General features: G+C 41.9%; 1 protein-coding gene across 1 annotated transcript; it reads left to right on the top strand.

The window, feature by feature from the left end:
- Positions 1 to 1,961: 1,961 nt before the first annotated feature.
- Positions 1,962 to 19,473, top strand: RPP30 (ribonuclease P/MRP subunit p30). Its single transcript, XM_017804149.1, has 11 exons — positions 1,962 to 2,068; positions 3,002 to 3,057; positions 3,373 to 3,429; positions 4,113 to 4,187; positions 4,732 to 4,803; positions 10,156 to 10,245; positions 12,370 to 12,486; positions 15,870 to 15,899; positions 16,332 to 16,369; positions 17,484 to 17,563; positions 19,023 to 19,473. The coding sequence occupies exons 1-11, from the start codon at positions 1,987 to 1,989 to the stop codon at positions 19,130 to 19,132; spliced, it is 807 nt and encodes a 268-aa protein (XP_017659638.1). The 5' UTR covers positions 1,962 to 1,986; the 3' UTR covers positions 19,133 to 19,473.
- Positions 19,474 to 21,403: the final 1,930 nt, after the last annotated feature.

The raw sequence follows: 21,403 nt of genomic DNA, 5'->3' as shown, positions 1-21,403 counted from the left end.
TTACTGAAAGGATGTCTTGAGATGTGGGTGTATTGAGAAAGAAAACACCTGGAGTGAGGAGATCTGTCTTCACCAAGGAGGACTTCAGGACACTGATGGAAAAAAGTATGTTAGAAGCTTGTGGCTTAACAGTGAGGATCATTAGGAGGTTCTAAGTAGATCATTGGGGCTGGCTTAAATAAAAGCAGCAACATCTAAGTAATATCATAGGAAATAAGGTTGTGCACCGGTCTGAGAACATGATTCATGATACCTCATACTGGAAGTGCTTCATACTCAGATTCTTACATCATTACAGCAAATAATAATAATAAAAATAATAATACGTTCTGCAGATCTTCCATACGAAGATCTGTTTAAAAGTTCTCCATTTTAATGCCTCAAGGAAAAGTTTGTTTTGCCTGTATATTGCCAGAAACAAAAGCTGCTTAATCCTGTTTGGTGTCTCTGAACACTGCTGTAGTAAAAATAACTGATACATATTTACAGATTTCTTTTTACATTCATTAAGACAAATTAAATCAAGTTCCATTGTACACTGAGTCAAAGAAAACCTGGAGTAATACCTCAAGCTCTTCCATTTTTACAGATATCAAAGAAAAACTTTGGCAATACCACTCAAGCTGTCCTGCTTGTTCAAATGACTGGCAAAGAAGCAGTAGCGGCTGATCTGATTGTAATAGGCGAACACTTTACAGATGCAGATAAATTAAAAGAGAGCTCCTTTACTGAAATATCTTATCCCAGTATTGTCAAGAGCAAAATGCTGCTATAGGTGTGTCAAGAACAAAGATGGTTTACCAGCTGGTTTGGCTTATTTTCCCTTTCAGAGGGATGTGTTTTTTTCCTGTCATAGACATGTGGCAGGCTGTTTTCTACTGACCCTCAAAGCTGCTCCAAACTCCTAGTGCAGTGTCTTCAGCCCATAAGTAGCTTCTCTGCTACCACCATCCCAGGTCTTTGTAACTCATCAGACAGTAATGCTAGAAATATGCCAAGAAGGCACTGTTGTTTCTCAGCTATCCTTTGTAAACCGTGTGATCACTTTGGTAGAAATCAGTCGCAGCTCCTCGCAAGTCCCTTGTGCACAGCCGGCACAAGCTGCGTCAAGGACAGACCCCATACAGAGGGATGTACTAGGGTTTGACAGCATCGATGTCTTCACCTGGGTTACAGGTATTTTTGCCTTATTAAGAATTCAGGGGTCCAGATACCCTGTAGACTTTCCCTGGTGTGCATTTAGCCCAGTTTGAAGAAAGAGAAAGCTAGGCATCCCCTGGCCTGGCCACCTGAAGTCAGATGGGAATCACAGACCTGCTCTAAGTCACCAAACAAACAAACAAAAAAATCTAGTGGGAATTGCAATTTGTATTTTACATATTCTGTGTTATTTATCAATGGTAGAATAACATTTGTGCTTTTCGTAGCAGTGCTACACAGTGAACTTGCATCTGATTAGAGATTCCCTCAGTCCTTCTGCATGTCAGGGGATATTTGTTTCACGTGTTTCAATTAACGTAGGAAAGAGAAGGCCTTGCAACAACTAGAAAGGATTACTTTTATTTCTTATTGACAATGCTCAGATGGAGCTCAACCAGTTTAACAGGCGATAAACGCTCCATTGCAGCAAAGCTACCGCTCCACCTGGTGGGCACACGGCGGCTCTGAGGAGCGCGGGGAGCCTCGGCCGGCGCCGCTCCGGCTGCAGAGACTCCGCCTGCGACCCGAGCAATTCAACCCACAGGCTTTCCCCCGCCCATCGCAGCCCCGTGTCGGGGCACCTCCGGCCGGAGCGCTCCCACGGCCACATGAACCCCCCGTTCCCTTGGTTGCCGCGATGCTGCGGGTGCCGCCAGCCCTGCGGGCCCAGGGGCCCGGCACGGCCCGGGACTACACGGCCCAGGCTGCCGCGGGCGGCCGGGGGGCGGTGCCGCCGCCGTGCGCCGCCGCCGTGCCCGGGATCGGCCCGCCCGCCCCGGCGTGAGCATGGCCGGGTTCGCCGACCTGAACCTGCCGCAGGGGCCCGACAAGAAGTCCCTGCAGAGCCTGCTGGAGGCCGCGGCGCACTGTGAGTCCGGGCGGAGGGGCCGCCTGGGGCTCGGTGGGGGGGCCCGGGGAGCAGCGGGACGCGAGCGCCGGGCTCAGGGAGCTCAGGGCTCAGGGAGCACAGCCGGAGCCTGCGGGCTGGGGTGGGCGCAGCCGAGCTCTCCGGGGTGAGCCTTTCCTTCCCTCCACGCCGGCCGACCCCTCTCCGTCCGCTCCCACGCGGGCGCGTGTTCCCCGGCACCTCCGCGCTCTCCCTGCCCAGCCTGCAGTTTTCTGCAAGTGCCCGGCTCTGAGCAGCGGGGGAAGCTCGTGGTGTGCTTCGCAGGCTCTGTGTCTGCTTATCCCAGCGTAACAGTTGTGTTTTTCCCGACGCGGACAAGTTTTTCTGGCTGCAGTTTCTTATGACCCGGCTCTTTTCCTGCAGAACTGTTGTACAGCCAGGTGCTGCCTGCCCACTGTTTGGAGGTGATTTAAATGCCCCTGTTAAATCTTCTTTAGAGTCGTCCTGAACGACACCTTTCAGTTTCGTCGGCATCATTTTGAGTCCTCATATTTGCCTTCTTCCATAGTTGTTTCTCTCCCAGCTCTGCGTCGCCTGCAGTTTTAACAACTGTCCTGAATGTACTTAACAATTTTCCGTAAAGAAAGTCATAAACGGGGCCAAACTCGGCCAAATCTTTGAGGACCTCAACCCCAAGTATTCGTGTTCATAAAGCTCTGCCATTGAGTACAAGTTGTCAGGCCTGGGATATGTTAAAAGGCAAACAGTTTTGTTTTTTTATTTTAAAACACTTTCTTGGGTGAACCAGCCTTTTAAAAAAAATAATGTGAAAGCTAAATATGCACCCGATTTATTAATTTTAAGACCTTTAAGTAATGACTGTTTAACAGTTTTTTGATTGGATTTGTTTCCATTAGTTTACTGGACAAAACACTCTTATTTTGTGTTTTTCAGTGGGATATTCTGCAGTTGCTCTTAACCATGTCATCGATTTTAAAGAAAAGAAACAGGTAATTTTTCTTGGGATTATTTTTTTAGCGTATTTTCTCTAGTAAACCTACTGCTTTATTGCATGTTCCCAGATAGCTTTATCTGCAGAATGCACATCTAGACACAAGTACAAAGATCTGTATTTGTAAAAAACTCCCATTTTATAATTTAGTATTATTGCCCTTGGGTTAATTTTTAGTGTGGTTTGTGTACTGTCCCAGGGAAATAGTTTTGTTAGCATGGTAAATTTCTTCTCATGAGCGGAACACAGCTTTTGTTTACTTGTAAACCTAACCCATCACATTTTTAATAACTTTGTTCTATTCTCTTTTAAGGAAATCATCAAGCCAGTATCTCCTTCAGAGTTGTTTCCATCTTTGCCTATTGTACAAGTATGTCTAGTTAAATTCTATCTGTGTATTATTATTCTGAGATACATTTTTTTGCCTTGGTGTGTTTGTATATGTGATTTTGTATATTAGATGTTAATCAGAAAAGAGAAATTTGTCCATTGTTTGAGGGTTAAAAACACCAAGCTTTGGAAGAATGGTACACTCACATTAGTCTCTATTCATTATTTTAGAAATTTTTAAAGATTGCTTTATGTGAATTTTGAATCTGCTTGTAGTTGAATAATTAAAGTACAGTTCTCGAAATTTGAGTTTTGGAAATAACTTCCTGGTTTTGATGGAGCAAAATTTGGATATAATAAAATACAAGACTATTTCAGGTCATTGATATTAATTCAGGAACTTGCAGTGGCCTACCTGGGGAATTATAGCAGTAATAAAACATACTCAGTTTTTCTGCGTGATTTTTTTTCTTTATTTCTTTCTTTCTTTTTTCTTTCTGTTGACCCTTACTCAGAGAAACACAATGTCGTTCTTTGTAAGGACAAGTATAATATCAAAGAGATAATATAAATTAGGGAAGTGTAAATACAGACTTTGGAAAACTAGTATAGTAAGACTATAAGCAAGGCACCGTTTTCTTTTTATAGCAGGCTGGGTGGAAATCACCACAAATTTTTTCTTTGGTGGTTTTTAAGTCTTTTATATTATTTCTTGTTCTGTAGGGGACATCTAAAAGAATTAAAGTCTTAACCCGGCTAACACTTGTTGTTTCTGATCCTTCCCACTGTAATCTCTTGGTAAGTATATTTAGTAATCGATTTTCCAATTTTTGTTTCTTTTTCTCAGTGAATGAATAAAATTTTGGAAATTTTATGGGGAGAACTCCCTACATTTTATAGGGCACTCAGCAGTGATTTCTCAGATTGCATCTTTAACAAATAATGTGATCACGAAGAGGTGCAGACTTACAAGACTGGATATGGCTTCTGCTGATCATGTGTCAATAAGGAACAGTAGTTCTGTTCCTTGGTTCTTTTCTTCAATTTCTGGACTTCTGTGCATAAACTGGAAGACCATGAGCAAGCCTTGTGTCTGGTTGTGTTTTAGTGTTACATGATTGAAGCAAAAGGTTTAAGTGCCTTAGTAGGTGGGTGGCAATAAGGCTCAAATTAAGAATGAATGACTTCACAGTAGAGACCTACTGTGTAGTTGGATGATTATTGGCTTTCTTTTAGTACTAGGAAAAAAGAAATTTTCTTCTCATTATTTTGGTTTTAATCATTGTGCATAGCTTTGATATCTGCCAGAATTAAAGGTAGTAATTTTTTGCTCCTTTTGTAGAGATCAACATCTGCAAATATAAGGTTATATGACATCATAGCAGTATTTCCAAAGACTGAGAAACTGTTCCACGTAAGTACAATCATCTGATCTGTAATGCTTATTCAATAACTTTTAGTGCCTTGAGCTAGTTTAAGTACATGCTTTGTTTTGATTTTATTTCCTATTTTATGAAGACCTTATGGGGCTAATTAAGCATTATAGGCTGCCTGGTCACTTAATAGTCTGAGCAGGTTGGGAGGGATTGCAGGAGGCTGCAAGGCCTTGAGGTGACAGGTCAGAGTCTGAAACATCTACCTGATCTACCTGATGAATGGACTCGTCTGCCTCTGCACTGTGGTTGCCTTTGTGTGTCTTGTACTCTAATGAGGAGAGAAAACATTCTTTTTCCCCCCGATATATGTGTATTATCATCATGTAGAAAAATTCTCTCTTGAACTTTAATTTCTCAAACTCTGACTTCCCCAAAACACACTTGTGATCTTCTGTTAGCATTAATTGTTCCAGGTTTCTGAAATGCTGGGGAGGATTTTAAAGTGGAACTAATGTGATTCTGAGAGTTACCTTCTTCCTTTTAGTCCTAGGTCCTCTCGTGAAAGTTTGTCCAAAAGAATAGCTGATATCTTTCTTCTTTTTCTTTTTCCTTCTTTATTTTAAATCAAAAGAGGAGCAGGAGCTTACAAGACAGAGCCAGTTCTGGTTGTCACAGCATCTTATGAACAGATAAACTAAAATTTCCAAAAGTAAATATGCCTGATTAAGCCCAATAGCCCTTGCTTCATTGTCAGACTGAGATTTCTGTTTTTGTTTTGAGTGTTTTGGATGCTCAAGTTGAATGAGAGAAGCTTCACTTCTGTGATTTCATGATACATCTGTTACTTTGCCTGCTGAGAAAACCATTGAGGCTGTACAAAAGTAGAACAGCCTCAGGGGAAACACTTGAAGGGCAGACGGTCATTTTCTCGCTCAGATTTTATCCTGACTGTTCAGAGTAAACTTGCAACTGAAAACTACCTCCACAAAATTCGTGAGTCTTTGAAGGTGTTACTGAACAGGTGCTGATGTTTGTAGCAGTGGTAGCACTCCCAGTATGAGGGAAAATAGTGGGTGTGAATAATTTTCAAACCTTAGTTAGGACTAATTTGTGACCGTAGCTCAACAGCATTGTTTCTCACATTGGTTTATGTTAATAGAAATGCAAATATTTTGAACAAGCCCCCCAATACTCTGTCATTTCTGTCATGTTAGAAAAACAAGGTGTTGCCAGTGTGTTTGACAGTGAACTGGTTTGTTTTATTTCTGGTGTTTGACTGGAGAAGACATTAGTGAGAGTTGATACTTCTAAATACAGTAATGTGCAGTAATTTTTAACCATTACTAAAAGCACCAAGCATCGTATTGTTTTCCAGCCTTTATTCATAGCTGGTATGTCTTCAATACAACTTTCATACCAGAAAAAATCCTAGTTTTAAAAAATTAAAAAATCCCAGTTTTAAAACACTGTCTGAGACAGAAAGATCTCGGCTTGTTGGGTGATAGGTGTTCACCTCCATTTCCCTCATATTTTTATTTAAATTGTTTTCAAATACTTGTTAACAGCTGATGTCAATGTTCTGATCAGGTGGAGCACTTTGAAGCAAATGATGTTTTTATCAGATTTTTTCTTACAAAACCCAATATTGTGGTGTCTGACCTGTTGTAAGCTCATAAATATAGTTAAGTCTGAACTGTGAGAGTAGATGGAAGCATCCCATCTCGGTTAGCCTTGGCAGTCAGGAAGCAGGCGTGCTTGTTGTGTGAGGCAGTGTTAAGGAGGCACAGGGACACCAAAAATGACTGTGAGTCTCTTTGGAGAACTTACTTTCAAAGGGAACTTGTCAGTTTAAAACTGAGTCTGGTGATTGGCTTTTCTAAAAAAGTTAAAGCCACTTTCCAGTACTGTTGAGTACCTGTTTTGCCACATTAAAATTATATTCTTCTGTTTTGTCTAAATTATTTCCCCTCCTTTTTGAAGACTTGTCCAAGTAAAGTACAAAGCAAGAGGCTGTAGAAGAAGGTGAACTTTAAAGAATCTTTCAGTAGAAGAATTCAAGCATTAATTATAACAGTTACAGCTTAATAAAACTAATTTTTGAATTTTATTTCCCATGCAAGATTTTAGGACTCTTGGGGGTATGATGGAGGCAAATGGTTGTAAAAGACTTTTAAGGGCCACTCTCCACCTCTCTCTTTTGATCTCTGGCAACAGCATAAAATCTCACTTCTTAAGTGAGCTCAATCAGTTATCATATGTTTAAACAAGTGCCTGAAGTTAGATAATCAGCAGGGGTATGCTGTGTTGTTTTTAGGGGAAAGGATGTGCTCTCATTTAAGGGTGATTATTGTTTATTTTCAGCCATATCATGAGTCCTGCTGTAGTTGGACATCCAGCTGTGGCGGTGCTTAAGCTGTCATAAACATTTCTGCATGAAAAACACTCATTTCTGCAGGTCCCTGACTGCTCTGCTGATGAGGCTGCTTGTATGCCTAGCTGCCTGGCAGTTTGCTTTGAGGAACCTGCTTTTGGCTGAACAGTAACCAGAGTTTTTGCCAAGTTATTTTTCAGGCAGATCCGCTTTTCTGCTCTGATTCAGCCATGTGGGTCATTGTGGCACAAAGTGGATCTGGGCAGGCTAGTGCAGATAGAGACTGGTTAAGCTGAGAGTCTGTGCAGTGTGTTAGGACAGAAGCAGGATTGTCAGTGGGACCATCTTCATTGCTTCCATGCTGGCAGCACTTTGAGCTGGGGATGGAACCCAAGCATGTTCCTTGCAAACCACATGAGGTGAAAGACTTCATCCTTACATGTTCATGTTCAGGGCAGGTTTGAATGTGTGGCTTTTGTTTTAAGATTTTAGATTTTCTAAACTGTCTGTGGAGAGCTGTGTCAGTTTTGTAGAGGTATCAACAGGGAGTCTGACACAAGTGACATTACATATGGGGTTTCAGCACCTACATTTGGCTCTTATGACTCATGGATGTTTCTCCGTTAAGAATAAAGCCATCTAGAGTGGGTCACAAATCAACTTCATATTTTAAAATTGGTTTTTGGTAACTCAGCATTACCTCAAGGGTATGAGGAAGCTATATTTGCCAATTGTAGAACAAGCTTCTTCTTTAAGTCTCCCAGAAGGATTGTTTTGGGCTGCAACAGGAATGCCCACTCTGTGCCAGTAATAAGGTCTGTGCCTGTTGCTTTTCAAAACTTTTGCTTTTTAAGATTTCTGAATGTTAATTGTATTAGTTAGCTCTGTTTGCTGTTTGTAAGTAATTAGCAGATCACCAGTATCTAAAAAAACTTGCTCGTGTAAGTTTCAGGATGTAGTGCAAAGCCAAATTTCAATGTTTATTCCTAAAATATTTGCTAAAGCTTGCTTCAGAGCATCCAAACAGTGGCAAATTTATTTATTTATGGCTGTCTAGAGTTTCCCAGCAGATGGGGCTCTTGCCCACAGTGTGGCCAGGCAGGTGCTGGGCTATGCAACCACTGCATGTTATTTTCTGTATGAAGTTGTTGCACTTCAGATCCTTTCAGCAGGCAGGGTAACCTTAAGTTGCCTGCTTGTGTGACTTGTGAGCCAGAGATTGGCTGAACATAAAAATGTCTGGAGAAATCTCCTCTCCAGTTTTCCATGCAGTGCAGGAATTCCTCAGGGGGAAGTATGACTCTTAATTTTGTTTTCCCTTGGTGGTATTTTCTGAAATGTTCTGGTCACTGGAATCCTGTAGATATCCTGGCATTTGAGTCACTCTCTCTCCAACTGTGCTTAATTTGCAAACTGGAAAAGACTTTTCCAGTGTTTCTGGAGCTGATTAGGAAGGCTTGATTTCTCATGACATAGGGAAGCTTGAATGCTTCTGATGTCTGTTTTTGCTTTCCTTCATTTTTAGCATTATCTCTTCCTGTATTTTGTATGGCCTCACTGACATCCTTTCAAGGATTCACATCTATTTGTTCTGTGCATGTTCCTGTAAATCACCTCTGTCTGATAGTTTGTGTTTCATGTAAGACAAGAAGGAAGACTGGCTGTAGTAGGGCTGAGCTTCCACATGCAAGTTTAATTCTATGCAATAGATTCCAACAGTGTCCTGTCTAACAGAGTTGATAAAGTTTAGTTTGAACGGCCTGGTAGAGATATTTTAACTTCAAAAACCTTGTGGTTTGACTGCATGTGTGCTGTGGCTGTCTTGTCTAGGAGGGAGCGCTATCAACAGCTAAGAAACATTCCTAAAGCTGGGTGTCTGCTCTCATCTCCATCCAAATTCCCTGTGAACAGACTGGTAGAAGAGTAGTTTGCAAAGCAATAGGCTGCCTTGCATCAGAGCAGCCCACCCCTGGGACTGCCGCAACCCCCACTGCTTTCATGCCGGTGGGAGGAGGGATGAATGGTTGGCGCCTGGCCCAGGTGTATTTGGAGCAGTTGCTGGCAGGTTTCTGAAAGCAGAGAGTTCCTCTACACACAGAAAATTCCTTTTCAACTTCCTCAGCCTATTTTATTTTCTTTGTTACAACGCTGTTTGCAGACATTAGTCTGACCCCGTGTAATCATCTTTATCGGGTAGGCACATATAATTCCTACATACCTTGTGTGCATGTGGTCAGTGTAAACTAAGGGCTCCCTTTTATCTGTAGTTGATTTTCCCTGTATCTCAGTGTGATGAGTCTCCACCCATTGTTCGTTCCCTCCATCTCTTAATACAACCTGTAAATTGTGGTATGAATTCAAAGCTAAACTTTTAAACTGTAGCCTTCAGTGCCATCTTCAGGCCCCACCAGAGGTGTGGCTCTCAGAAAAAGCTGCACATTCTCCACCTAGCCAAGAAAGAGAGGCTCTGTGGATCGGTCCCCAGTACTGGACATGCAACACCACCAGTCACTGTCTAAAATTCTGCTTTTCTTTCAGTTTTTGTTGCTTTTGGTAAAAATAACTAATCCTGAAAACAAACAGGTGTTGCACTGGAAGTAGAGCTGATAGGGTAGGGGGCAGTTCCTGGGTTGTTCCCTTTTTAAACTGGGGTTGTTCCTGTCACAGGTTGAACCTGTGAGTTCTTTTGTCAAAAGCCAGCATTGCTTCTGCATGTCCTCTGTCAGATAAAAACAAAGCAGTAAGCCTTGCTTTGGGGTTGGTCATTAATTTATCGGAAAAGTAGCTCTCTGAGTGAGGGAAGACTTGAGGTTTAAGCCTCAGATGCTCAGGCTGTGCATTTGTAGCCCTGCTCTGTTGGCATACCTGCATGGCATAGTACGTCTTAATTTTAAAACTGAACTGACTTTGGAGAGGCATTTGTTGCATTGAGAAATGAAAGAGAACATTAATGTACCTAAAGTTGGTTATGCATTTTCTTTGGCATATCTAATAACCTGTTCCTGTCTCTTTGCTGTAGATCGCTTGCACAACTCTAGATGTGGATCTGGTATGCATAAATGTAACAGAAAAGCTGCCATTCTACTTCCGAAGGCCCCCTGTGAATATGGTAAATTTACATCTAATTGTTTTTTTGCCGTTAGACTGAACTGACATTAAATACAGAATTTGTGTTGAATTCCCTACTCCTTTCCTCCCACCATTCCCATCCAAGCAGTTCTTTTATTTTCTTGCATAATATATGGTGTTGTTCCAGATGTCCTTCGCTTCCGGGCTCCACTGCAGCATTTAATACACAGTGATGTATATTCTTTCTTTTTCTCCTCCTGTCCCCCACTTAAGAAGGCAGAAGTGGTGTTCCCAAGGAATGGAAACAGAGCCTTAAGGCCGCTACTCTGCCAAGCAATGAGATGTGGTGTGATTGCTGACTAAGCTGCTTCCCAAACCAGAAGTGGTACAGCTGTGTCAGAATAGATAAACAGCCCCGTGATTTAAAAGACAAGAAACATGAATGACAGTGTTAATTTAGGAGAAAGATGATGTGCTGGTTACTTGGAAGACAACTGTGTTGAATCCATACTTAGACAAAAGAATGTCTTGGTAATTGAACCAAATGTGAAATTGCTAAATATCTGCTGTGGGACACAAGATGACTGTCAGCGTGGATCCAATATTTTTTTAATTCAGTTCTGCCTACTTTGGTGGCTTGCCAGAAAATTTAATCTGAACATGCTCTTAGGTGAACTAGTTGTTTCCTCTGAATATATGGCCAGGTTCATTCCACATGGGTATTTTTGGCTGATGTAGTCCTTAGTGCTTAAAAATTTAAATTTGGAATTGGCTAGTAATCCTACTTCCTTTTCTCAGAAAGTTTGACCTAGAATAAAAATAAAAAATTAGCTAGAATTAATTCTGAAACAGAATAAAAATATTACATCAGATTTTATTATAAACTGAGAACTTTAACATTCCACCTGGAATAACAGTTTTGTATGAAATGTTGTTTGAGAGTACCTTAGCTGCCTAAAACTCCAGAAGATGACCCAGGTAAGGAGCTGTGTGGCTCTTGGAGCCCTGTGTTGGGAGACATTTTCCTTAGAAGCTACTTCTCATCTTTCACACTCCCAGCTGCAAGGCATTCTGTCTGTTGGACTGGTTTTGTGCATCCCAGGGCAGTCAGTTTTGGTTGTTACGATGCCAGACAGACAGATTGGCAGGCAGCTGAAGTGGTGGGGATGAGGTTAAAAATCTGCTTGACTGGAAATTGGTGTATTGCCATCACCTGTTTTGGTTTTGATAAAGTCAGGCTTCTCTTGTTTGCAGATGTCAGACCAGTTCTGTGTAAACCATTTGATGTATACATAGCTTCTGTTGTGCTTGCATGCAGAGGTCATGCATGGATGGGAGCTGGATTAATTCCATCTGTATTCAGTTACTGGACTCTCTTACAATATTAGCATTGCAGCATATTTTAATAATATGAGTATTAAGCATAGAGTATCACTTCAGGCAAATGTATTATAGACCATGGACCAAAGAACTCCCAGCTCTAAATTGTGTCTTTATCACTAGTGCACTGTGCCCCATAGCAAGTTGCTTAACCTTTCTCTGTTTGCAAAAACAAGAATACTAGGCTTTTGGTGAGGTACTTTGACAGATAGCAAAGATTTTAAAGCAGCTGAAAATATAATCAGTATTACTATTTGGAACCTCTTCTGTGACTCAGTGTTATTTAATATTGTCACAAATACCAGAGTATGCTGTGAGACAGGAGAAGAGTCTTGATTGCTGCTTTTATGCAAGGACAAATTCTTCATCTGCAAGACATGGGTACAGTGGGAAGTGGTGATCTTCCTTACAGGAGGGTGTGGGACTAGAGGAGTGGAGTCCTCAAGGTTTCAAGACTTGTTTCTGACCGGCAGTGTTTACCTGTTTCCTCATCTCTGTGATAGTGGAAAGCCAATTAAAACAACTAAGTGGCTGGTAATTCTTTGTTTGTTAAACCTCATTTATCTGTCATCCCAAGATTCAAGTACACATACCTGATGTACAGTGGAGCTTTCCCCTATGATCCTTTCATGCTATGCTGGGCTTTTTCTGGAAAAATTCCTCCTTAATTTTTTCATATATAAAACAGTTAAACTGAGAATAAGCTACATCAATAATAGACAGCAGTTGTTAGATTGTTAGGGTTCTCTCCTTTTGATTTTTGATTACTCTCTTTCATGTGAAGGCAATAGATCGAGGCATTTACTTTGAACTTCTTTACACGCCTGCCATCAAAGACTCCACAATGAGAAGATACACAATTTCCAATGCAATCAGCCTGATGCAGATCTGCAAAGGAAAGGTAAGCTCTCAAAGTGAAAACTAGGTAATTAATTCAGTTCAAATTCTTCTAGAGTTGTACAGACTGAGCCATTTTAAATGAGTTTGATGCCAGGGTATCTGAAGCTGTGACTGAATCTTTGCCTACTAACACAAGGACACAATTATTCTAGCTCCAGATACTTCCAGCCTTTCACCACTGCCTGCTTTCTTAAGTTGTCAAGCTGTTAGATTCTTTCTTCAGAACAACCTATGTTTTTTTGTGGTGTGCAATTCCCAAAACAAAGGTGGGAGGGGATGGGGAGAGAATAAAGTTCCAGAGATCTAAGATTTGCACTAGAACTGAAATCCATGCATTTCTTTCAAATCCCCCATTTCATATTTCTGATTGACCAAAAGCTCTTTTTTTGATATATTGAATATGGGGGGATAGAAAACGATAAGAAAAAAAGTAGAAATCTTGTTTTGTTAAATGGTTAGTAAATTCCCTGTGTACAAAACAGACCCAACAGCTAGCTGGCTGTCAGCCAAGGCTTTGCTGCAGTCAGATCAACTGCATTCTTCCATGCTACTGAAACCCAAGGAAGAAGTAATGCTGAGATGTCTGTAATCCATTGCTTTCATAACTTCCCTCCTCCCAGGCTACCAGGTTAAGCTGTCTGTCATGCTGGGTCCTCTCAGGACATGATTTTTTAATAGGGAAGCATATCATAATACATACCCAAGTTAAAAGAAATTGTAGCTCCCACCAACTTTATTGGAAATGGCCTTTGCCACAGCTAGTCCAGAGAAGCTGAAATTGGCCTTACCCTGCAAATCTAGTCTGAAGTGGGATATAGAGCTTGGAAGGCAAATTAAAAGTAGATCCATCATTACCTCAGTTCCCCTCAGGCATGGCAACTTTTATAGGATAGCAGAGTGGGTCAAGCAGGTTAATTCCCTTGGTGCTACAGAATAAAGTAAGTATTTGCACAGTCTTTCCTGAGAAGCCCAGCTCTGGGAGTTAATTGCACAAAATACTGATTTGGACATGAATTATATACACAGCAGGCCTCTTTCCTTTGACATTCATTTTTTACCAGTGTTTCTCTTTCCTCTGTGCAGTTCAAGATGTGCTTCTCACATGGTTGTTGATTTGGAGAGGACCAGTTGAGTTGATGTCACAAACAGGGCAAGTGAGATGTTCAGATGCTCAGGCTTGCATGCTTTTATTCTGCACCTGTCAGTCTTCAATCTGTAGCCAGCAGAGCTGGTTGTTAGCCGTTACTGACAGTTTACTTCCATCAGTCATGTAAAGGCGCTTTTTAAATTTTTTTTTAATGAGACAGGAGATGGCTGGTCCATAGACTACTTGCATTGGCACCTGGCACCCAAGTCTTGCCTTCTGTAAAGTTTAGTTGCTGAACTTGCAGAACCTTTTGGATCCTTTTGTTCTTCCTCTGTTGTAGCAGGGCAGAGAAACTTCCAGAAATTTGCTGGTGTCTGCATTGCACGGAGTCCTTAAAACATGTTAAAGTGTGCAGGGGATGAAGAAGGGATTTACCTGCCTTGCTTGTCAGAAGGTGTGCATAGCCACAGTCCCTCACCTCCTGTGTTTTGGTAACTGAGTCTGAGTGCTGCCTGGAGCAGTGTTCTGAACAGCTGCTGTCTCCTTTACCTGGGGAGATAGTGTTTTGCCTTTGAGTTTTTCCCTTTAGCCCTTCCCTTAGATTTGCCTTTGCCTGCCTCTCTTTTTGCTTGCTGGCAGTGCTTTTCTTGTCTGCTCTTGTCTCCTTCTCCTGTCTTACCCATCCTCTAATGGAAGCCTGTTGCCTTTGAACCAGGCAGAGCATATCTCCCATGCACAGTGGTGAACCACAATCCCATGCTGGTTCAAGATCTTGCACAGCTGCTCTGGGAGCTTCTCTGAGCCTGGGACGCAGGCGTTAGTTGCTACAGCTCGAAGCAGGAGACTTGAATTTTCCCAGCAAACTCTTGCAGTCGGCACCACTGAAGCTCAAAAGCACCCTTGGGATCCATAGTGCAGTCAATTTAAAGGTGAACTATGCAGAAAGAAATGTCCTAGGCACCATCAGGATGTGTGCTGTTAAGTCACTGTGATGTATGTATTGCTTCTGGCCTTCCTTATGGTAAGGCAGAATTGTCTGGCCCATCCTCTCCTCAGCACACAAGGAAACCTTGGGCACAGTGAGAACATACAGTCATTTTCGTGTAGCTTTCACATGTTGAGTTCCAGTTGCACACAGGGCATTTTCTTCCAGTGTCTGCCCTTTATGCTGTGGAGGTGGCAGGACAAGCTTAGCAGTGTGAGGAAGGGATCTAAAGCCCCACCTTGAAAGTGGAGGTGGCATGAGGTGTTGGTGGTACTGACGTCAGAGAGGGAAAGCCTTTTGCTGCCTCAGTACAATTCTCATTCCTACCCACTCAGGCAAGAATTCCCAAAGCTTTTTATTCAGCTTAATAAAAGGTGCAAAGCAGTTTTGCTGCTGCAGAGTTTCCACCTGTGGAAAACAGTCTCTCCCTGGGTGAGCATCCTTGGAGGTTTAACTTTAGAAAAGCTCTGGCAGCTGAGCTGTGGTGTCTGCCAGCCCCTGTGTACTGACATACCTGTTTTGCAGAAACCTTTTAGGAGTGAAGGGAGAAGGATTTCTTTCAGACTGGCAATTTTCGTAGGGGTGCCAGTGTTGGGGGTATGGCACGAATTGGCAGCCACTGCCTAGGTGTAGATAGGTTTCCTGAACCACTGTGCGTCTGATTAAGGACAACGTGAATGCTGAGCTTAGCATCAAGTTGTACTGCAACAGAGTAGGCTGAAAATTCAGGAGCACCAAACTGTCTAAAGGCACTATCTGTAAGCTGCTTTTGGGGGATCCTGGACTCCTAAATCCATTTCCATTACATCTCAGAGAGCGTTGTTGTTTGTATGGGGCATCTTTCAGCTGGTGTAAATAAGGGGGGCACTTCTTAACACCGTATCTGCAGCTCTGCATTTTTTTCTTTACCCTTAGGGTCCCTTTGAAGTCCACTATGAGTGATACAGGCAGATAGGTACTTGCTTAATGCCACCACTCTTGACATTTATACTGCTTAGCCTGTCCCTCTTAAAGGTGCTGTACTTACTCAACTCCTGCGTCTCTGTGAGAGGTTTATAACTCCAAGGGAGGCTTGTGCCAGTGCCCCTCTCTGTGTAGGGGATAGGGCAATAACTGAGTTTAATCATGTCCTCAAATTAAGATCCCACCCTGCTAGAGTTCACTTCATCTGAGGGCCTCAGATACTCTGATGTTTAATTGAGCTCTGAGCCTGAACTTAGTTAATGCTCATAAAGTCTGTGCTGTTTGCTGATTTTTTTTCGTTTCTTGATGCTGTCTGACAGATGAATGTTTGTCTTCTTTTGTTTTCCAGAACATAGTTATATCTAGTGCAGCTGAAAGGGTAAGTCCTAGATTTTTTTTTTTTTGAAGTCAGAACAATTTGAAGATTTATCTGTGGCTTAAAATACAGCTTTAATTAAAAACTAAACATATAAAAATTGTAAGTTTAAATATGATTGCCATCTTCAGGAGTTTTTTAATCAATCTGCTTTACCAAAGAATTGTATTATGGGTTTGGGGATTTTCTTTTTGTTGTTTTGCTGGGGCTTCTGGGGGGTTTTTGTTGCTGCTGCAATATTTTCCATGACAGTTTTTTCCCAGCTGGGGACTCTGCCAAAACAGTGGTATTTGTTTGATTTCCTAGTGTATCTTCGGCAGCTTGCTCTAATGTAGAATTTAATCTTACCTACCTGATAGCCTTGTCCTGCTTGCTCACTCTGTCAGCCTGCAAGCAAGGGCATGCACATATTCAAACTTCTTTGTTCTTTTTTAGCCTCTGGAACTACGAGGTCCTTATGACGTGGCTAATCTGTATCCTTTTCACCAGTCAAAGACAGCAGTTAGTAGTAACACTTGAAAGTTCAAAGTGGTTTTGAAATTCTTTCATCCTTTACAGTCCTTGAACTTTATACAGTGATACTTGTTGGTGACCACTTCAATGAATCAGGGCTCTCTGTGTGTGTGGAAGGAGCAACAGATCTTGGTCATGGGGTGGTGTGAGTAGTCACTGCAGACAGTAATGTCCGTGTTCAGCTACAGGTATGTTTTGTTGTGATATACATTGATGTTGTGTGGGTGAAAATGGAGAAATGAATAAAAAACATACAAGTCTATGGACCCTGCAAACCAAACAAGAAATTATTACTTAGGATCTCCAAAGTGCCACATATTTGGTAGCAAAAGCTATAAAATTGTATTTATGTAAAATTGCAAGAAGTTCCTATCTGAGTGCTGATTACTTCTGAATCTTCCAGTCCTTAGTTACATATGTAATGTTAAATAAGTGGTTGTGTTCTGGAAACCAAGGAGAGCGTCTTTTCTTCCCTTCTTTTAGGAATTCAGATGCATTTTTATGACTCTCCCCACCCCACAAGCACATCTCTGGACTGTCCCTCGAAGGGAAGGAGCGTGCTCTGAGTCATAAGAACTGTGTGGGAGGCTGTGCGGCCCGGAAGGATTTTATGCACAACATTTTCTTCCCTCTTAAAATGAGCAGTCAGGCTCAACCCAAATTAACACACCTAATCTGGTGTCATCCCTGCCGAAGGTGGCTGGAAACTTTTCAGCATGATGCTTTTGTATCAGACAGTGTCCTTTCCCCAAAACTGAAATTTTCCATGGGGTGATTTTTTTGCTTGATTATTCATATCTAAAATGTTCCTGCATTGACAGACTTTTCTTTTCAAAAGTACAGTTTCCTGCCTGGTAAAAAGCAACGTTGCCAGGAGGGCTGCTGGGGAACTGCAGCCCGGAGAATTGGGTGCCTCATTTCCCTGCCTCTGGGTAACCTTATGCAAAATGTCACTTTGAATTACAGCTTTGCTAATTCCCAGTTATTTGTAGAGTAAGCAAACCTATGTGCCGAGAGACTTCCCTATTCTGTTTGCTCCTTTCTGTGCATTTTGATCCTGAGCAATGCTGACAGAGGTTTGCTGTTTGGCCTGTCGGAAAGCGAAGCAAAGGCAGCCGTGTCCACCAACTGCAGAGCCACCATGCTTCATGGAGGTGAGCACTTGTAAGCTCCTCTAAGTAACATGTGCATTTGCTAAAATAAATTCCTCTTAATGCATATTTTCCAAAAGGTCTGAGACCTTACAAAGCAAGTCGGATTAGGGTTTTAGCTCCCTTGTCCAATGAATGAAGAGGAGCTTGTGTGGCAAGGTTTTTTTTTTTCCCGTGTAACCATGTTAGCAAATCAGTGGGGAAACTGGTGGTGCTGTCTGTGCTGGAGCACTCGCTTAACCACATTAACGAGTCATAAATGGTTTAGCCAAAATAGGGACCTGCCTGCTGTGCTTCATAGTGAAACTGTCCCCTGTTTCAGAACAGGTTCTTAGTTTGTTGATTTTTGTTGTTTATTCTGATGGCAGTTTAACTTTCTGAGTAGTCATCTCTTAATTTCGGCCTCTGTCAAGGTTTGTTGGGTAGGTGTGACTAATAGTCACCTTCCCAACAACTTGAGTTGCTCTAAGGTGCAAATGCACAGTAGGATTTGGGTTGCATCTCTTTTTTCAGTAGAAGTGGGGCTTGAACCTGCTGTAATTTGCAGCAGGTAGCTTTGATCTCTTGGTGAGGGCATTCCTGTGAGCAGGGTCCTCCTCCAGCTTGCTGCTCATCTACATAGAGGCATAGAGTGTGTTGAAAGAATTTTTGTCAAGTTTATGTAGAATTTCTCAAGACCCTCATCTATCTTATCTGTCTATCTTATCTGTGAAATTAAATAGCAGATGTTGTTTCCCTGTCCCCTAAAGAATTCTAGCCCAGAATAAGTCAATATATTTTGGCAAGGTTCTTTCAGAGCCTCTTTGCTAACAGACTATTTGTAGGGAATTTCTTCTACCTTCAAATTTTGCAGAGAAGCCTCCCACCAGTCATTATGAAGTTGGATTGGGCTTCACCAGGTTCTTTTGGCAAACATCACACACTAGTAGTTTATGGTAATGTTGAGGGTTTGGTAAATAAAATTCTTGAATACCATAAAGCCACTTATTGGGTATGTAGGGGATCCTCTGCCAATATAGCTGTGCCAGTATAGTCTGTTTAGGAGTCCTGGAGTATGTGAATGTATTTTTTAAATATTTTTTTAAGAATGGTATTTTTGGCTCAGAAATGCTTTTGTCAATGCTTCAAGAATGTGTCCTTCTGTGACTACTGAACTGATTAAGCCTTGTTTCCTATGGGTTTGTGTCTCTGCAGCCCTTCAGTCCCTGCAGACCTCAGTTTTTCCTTGTTTGCTGTAAATCTACATCCACGATTGTATATCCCCCCATAGTTTCCCTATTCTGTAATGCAGTGAATCCCCAGCTCCTGCCCCTGCAGTTGCTTGCGTGCTGTGCATGCTGACTGGCTGGCTGTTCAACATGTTGAACTGTGCTTTGGGGTATGGACATCTGAACTGAGCATGCCTTAAATGCATTAGCGTCATTTTATTTGAGGTACTGCAGCTTCTGCTTGTATATTCCAGAAACTCGGAAGACTGCCTGTGGGGTGGTGTACACAGTGAAGAAGCCTCGCAAGGTTGAGGAGGAGGAAACAACAGTGCCAGCCTGCAAAAAAGCTAAGACTCAAGCTTGAGGACTGAAACAACTGTAAACAGGAGCCTCTTCTTTACCTAGTGTTGAGTCTTCCTTCACCCTCCAGCCCAAGTCCTCCCTTACTACTTTGTTTAGCCTGGAGAAGAATTGTTCCTCTGGTGTTCAAGTGAGGAAAGCTGTGTGAATGAGACTGCTGAATGTTAGTTCACCACATCTGAAAGGTCATGCTGGGCTTCTGGCCAGGAGACTGACTCTTCACCTGGCCTTAGGTCTCCTGGAATTAGTGCAAAGTCAATTGAACATTTCTATCATGGAAATTTTCACTTGTACATGTGCATTCCTTTTTTATTAAACGTGTTTCTAAGAACACATGCCTTCATAGTCTAGCTCTTACGGTTTCTTAAGTTTTAAATACGTCTTTGTACAACTGCAAACCAATAGATGAAGTTTACCTTCAATGGCCTGTGAAGAGATAATAGTGCAGTAAAAAAAAAAAATCTGCTTCCCATTCCATTTTGTGATCAATGGCTACAGTGAAGGTCCCAGGATCTGTCAATTGCTAGGAGATATCTTGGATTTATGTTACAGTAGGAGTGACTGACCTGACCTGCCAGATTTAAATCCCGAAGGCCATCTGTGTCCTGCAGCACTTAAAACCAAGCAGTAACATTAGATGGTTACCAGAGATGGGAAGGAAGAGCCCAAGGTTACACTGAATGCGTGCTCAGCATGGGGTGTTTCAGTTGCAGTGTAAGAGCTGTGTCACCTAGGCCGAGCAGTCTCCACGTCACATCATCTTTACTGCATCATTTCCTTCTTTATGGCCTGTTCTGGAATTGTTGTCTGTGCACGTGTTCATTTTGCTACCTCTTGCCTTTCCTTCCTTCAGTGCCTCAGTAAACCTGATCTGGCTGCCAAAAAACCAATCATAATAGATTTATGATCGGCAGAGCATTTTCAGAGCTCTTCCAAATGTTGACTGAAGTTTTTCTTGTGATTAAACTAATATAAAAATTACATAAGCTACTGTACTCAAAATACTTGAGTGAACTTTACTGCAAATATTCCGGTTCTCTATTTGCACCTGACAACATGTGGAAGTTGTAACACACAGAATACTGGGTCATCTCTGAGCTCTTGGTAACTGTACTGAGCAGAATAGAGGAAGTTCTCAGTAGACTTAACAGTTCTGTATAATGCTGGTGTAAGTCACAACAGCTTTTGCTTCATTCAACAAATAATGAGATATTTTTCCTTTATGTTATCATTTTATTTGTTGACTCTGTGACTTCTGACCACTTTATTTGTTGACTTTGTGGCTATTTTATTATAGGTATTGGGGAGTAACATATATATATATATATATATATATACATAAAATTATGCTCTAACCGGAGAAGAAGCAAAATGTGTTTGGTGCATGAATACAGCATGGAATGCCTCTCTGCTCTGCTCTCTCCCACCTGCAGTTCTGTGTCCTGCTCAGGAGTCCTCAGCACAGGAAGAACATGGACCTTTGGAGTGGGTCCAGAGAGGGCTACAAAGATGATCAGAGGGCTGGAGCGTTTCTCCTGTGAGGAAGTGCTGGGAGAGCTGAGTTCAGCCTGAAGTAGAGAAGGCTCTGGGAACACCTTATTGGGGCCTTTCAATACTGAAAGGGGACTTATAAGAAAGATCTTGCCAGAATTTTTATCAAGGCCTATTGTGATAGGACAAGGGGTAATGGTTTTAAAGTAAAAGAGGGTTGATTTAGATTGGATATAAGGAATACGTTTTTTACAATGAGGGTGGTGAAACATGCCACAGGTTGCCCAGAGAGGTGGTAGATTTCCCATCCCTGGAAACATTCAAGGTCAGGCTGAACAGGCTCTGAGCAATTTGATCTAGTTGAAGATGTCCCTGCTCTTTGCAGGGTGTTGGACTAGATGATGTTTAAAGATCCCTTCCAGCCCAAATTGTTCTATCAGTCTATGAAATGAGACATGATGCCCTGGCTGGCAGCATTGTGAAGGTTGTCCTGCTTCTGCTAAAGCAAAGAGAGAGGTGTCTGCTTTTCCTAACAGGACTTGGCATCTCCCTTGGCTTGAGTAACTGGAGTTGTCTTGTGCCCCAAATAGTAAGTACTGACTTGTTGAGAATGAGATTTTTTTTTTTTTTAATCAAACCCAGTAATAAAACTGTAACTTTGTTTTACTGTTTACTCAAGTACTGTCTTTTTGCTTTCATATCTGCCTCCATTAAACAAAATAAGCAAGAGATGGGATTTATCTAACAGTGGCAGGGAGATGGCTTGAGGGCTGGCTGCTTTTGG

The sequence above is a fragment of the Lepidothrix coronata genome, unplaced genomic scaffold, assembly GCF_001604755.1.
Source record: "Lepidothrix coronata isolate B3197 unplaced genomic scaffold, Lepidothrix_coronata-1.0 Scaffold8, whole genome shotgun sequence".
Lineage (NCBI taxonomy): Eukaryota > Metazoa > Chordata > Aves > Passeriformes > Pipridae > Lepidothrix > Lepidothrix coronata.
Note: the sequence above shows the minus strand (reverse complement) of the source record. Positions and strands in the feature narration are given on the sequence as shown.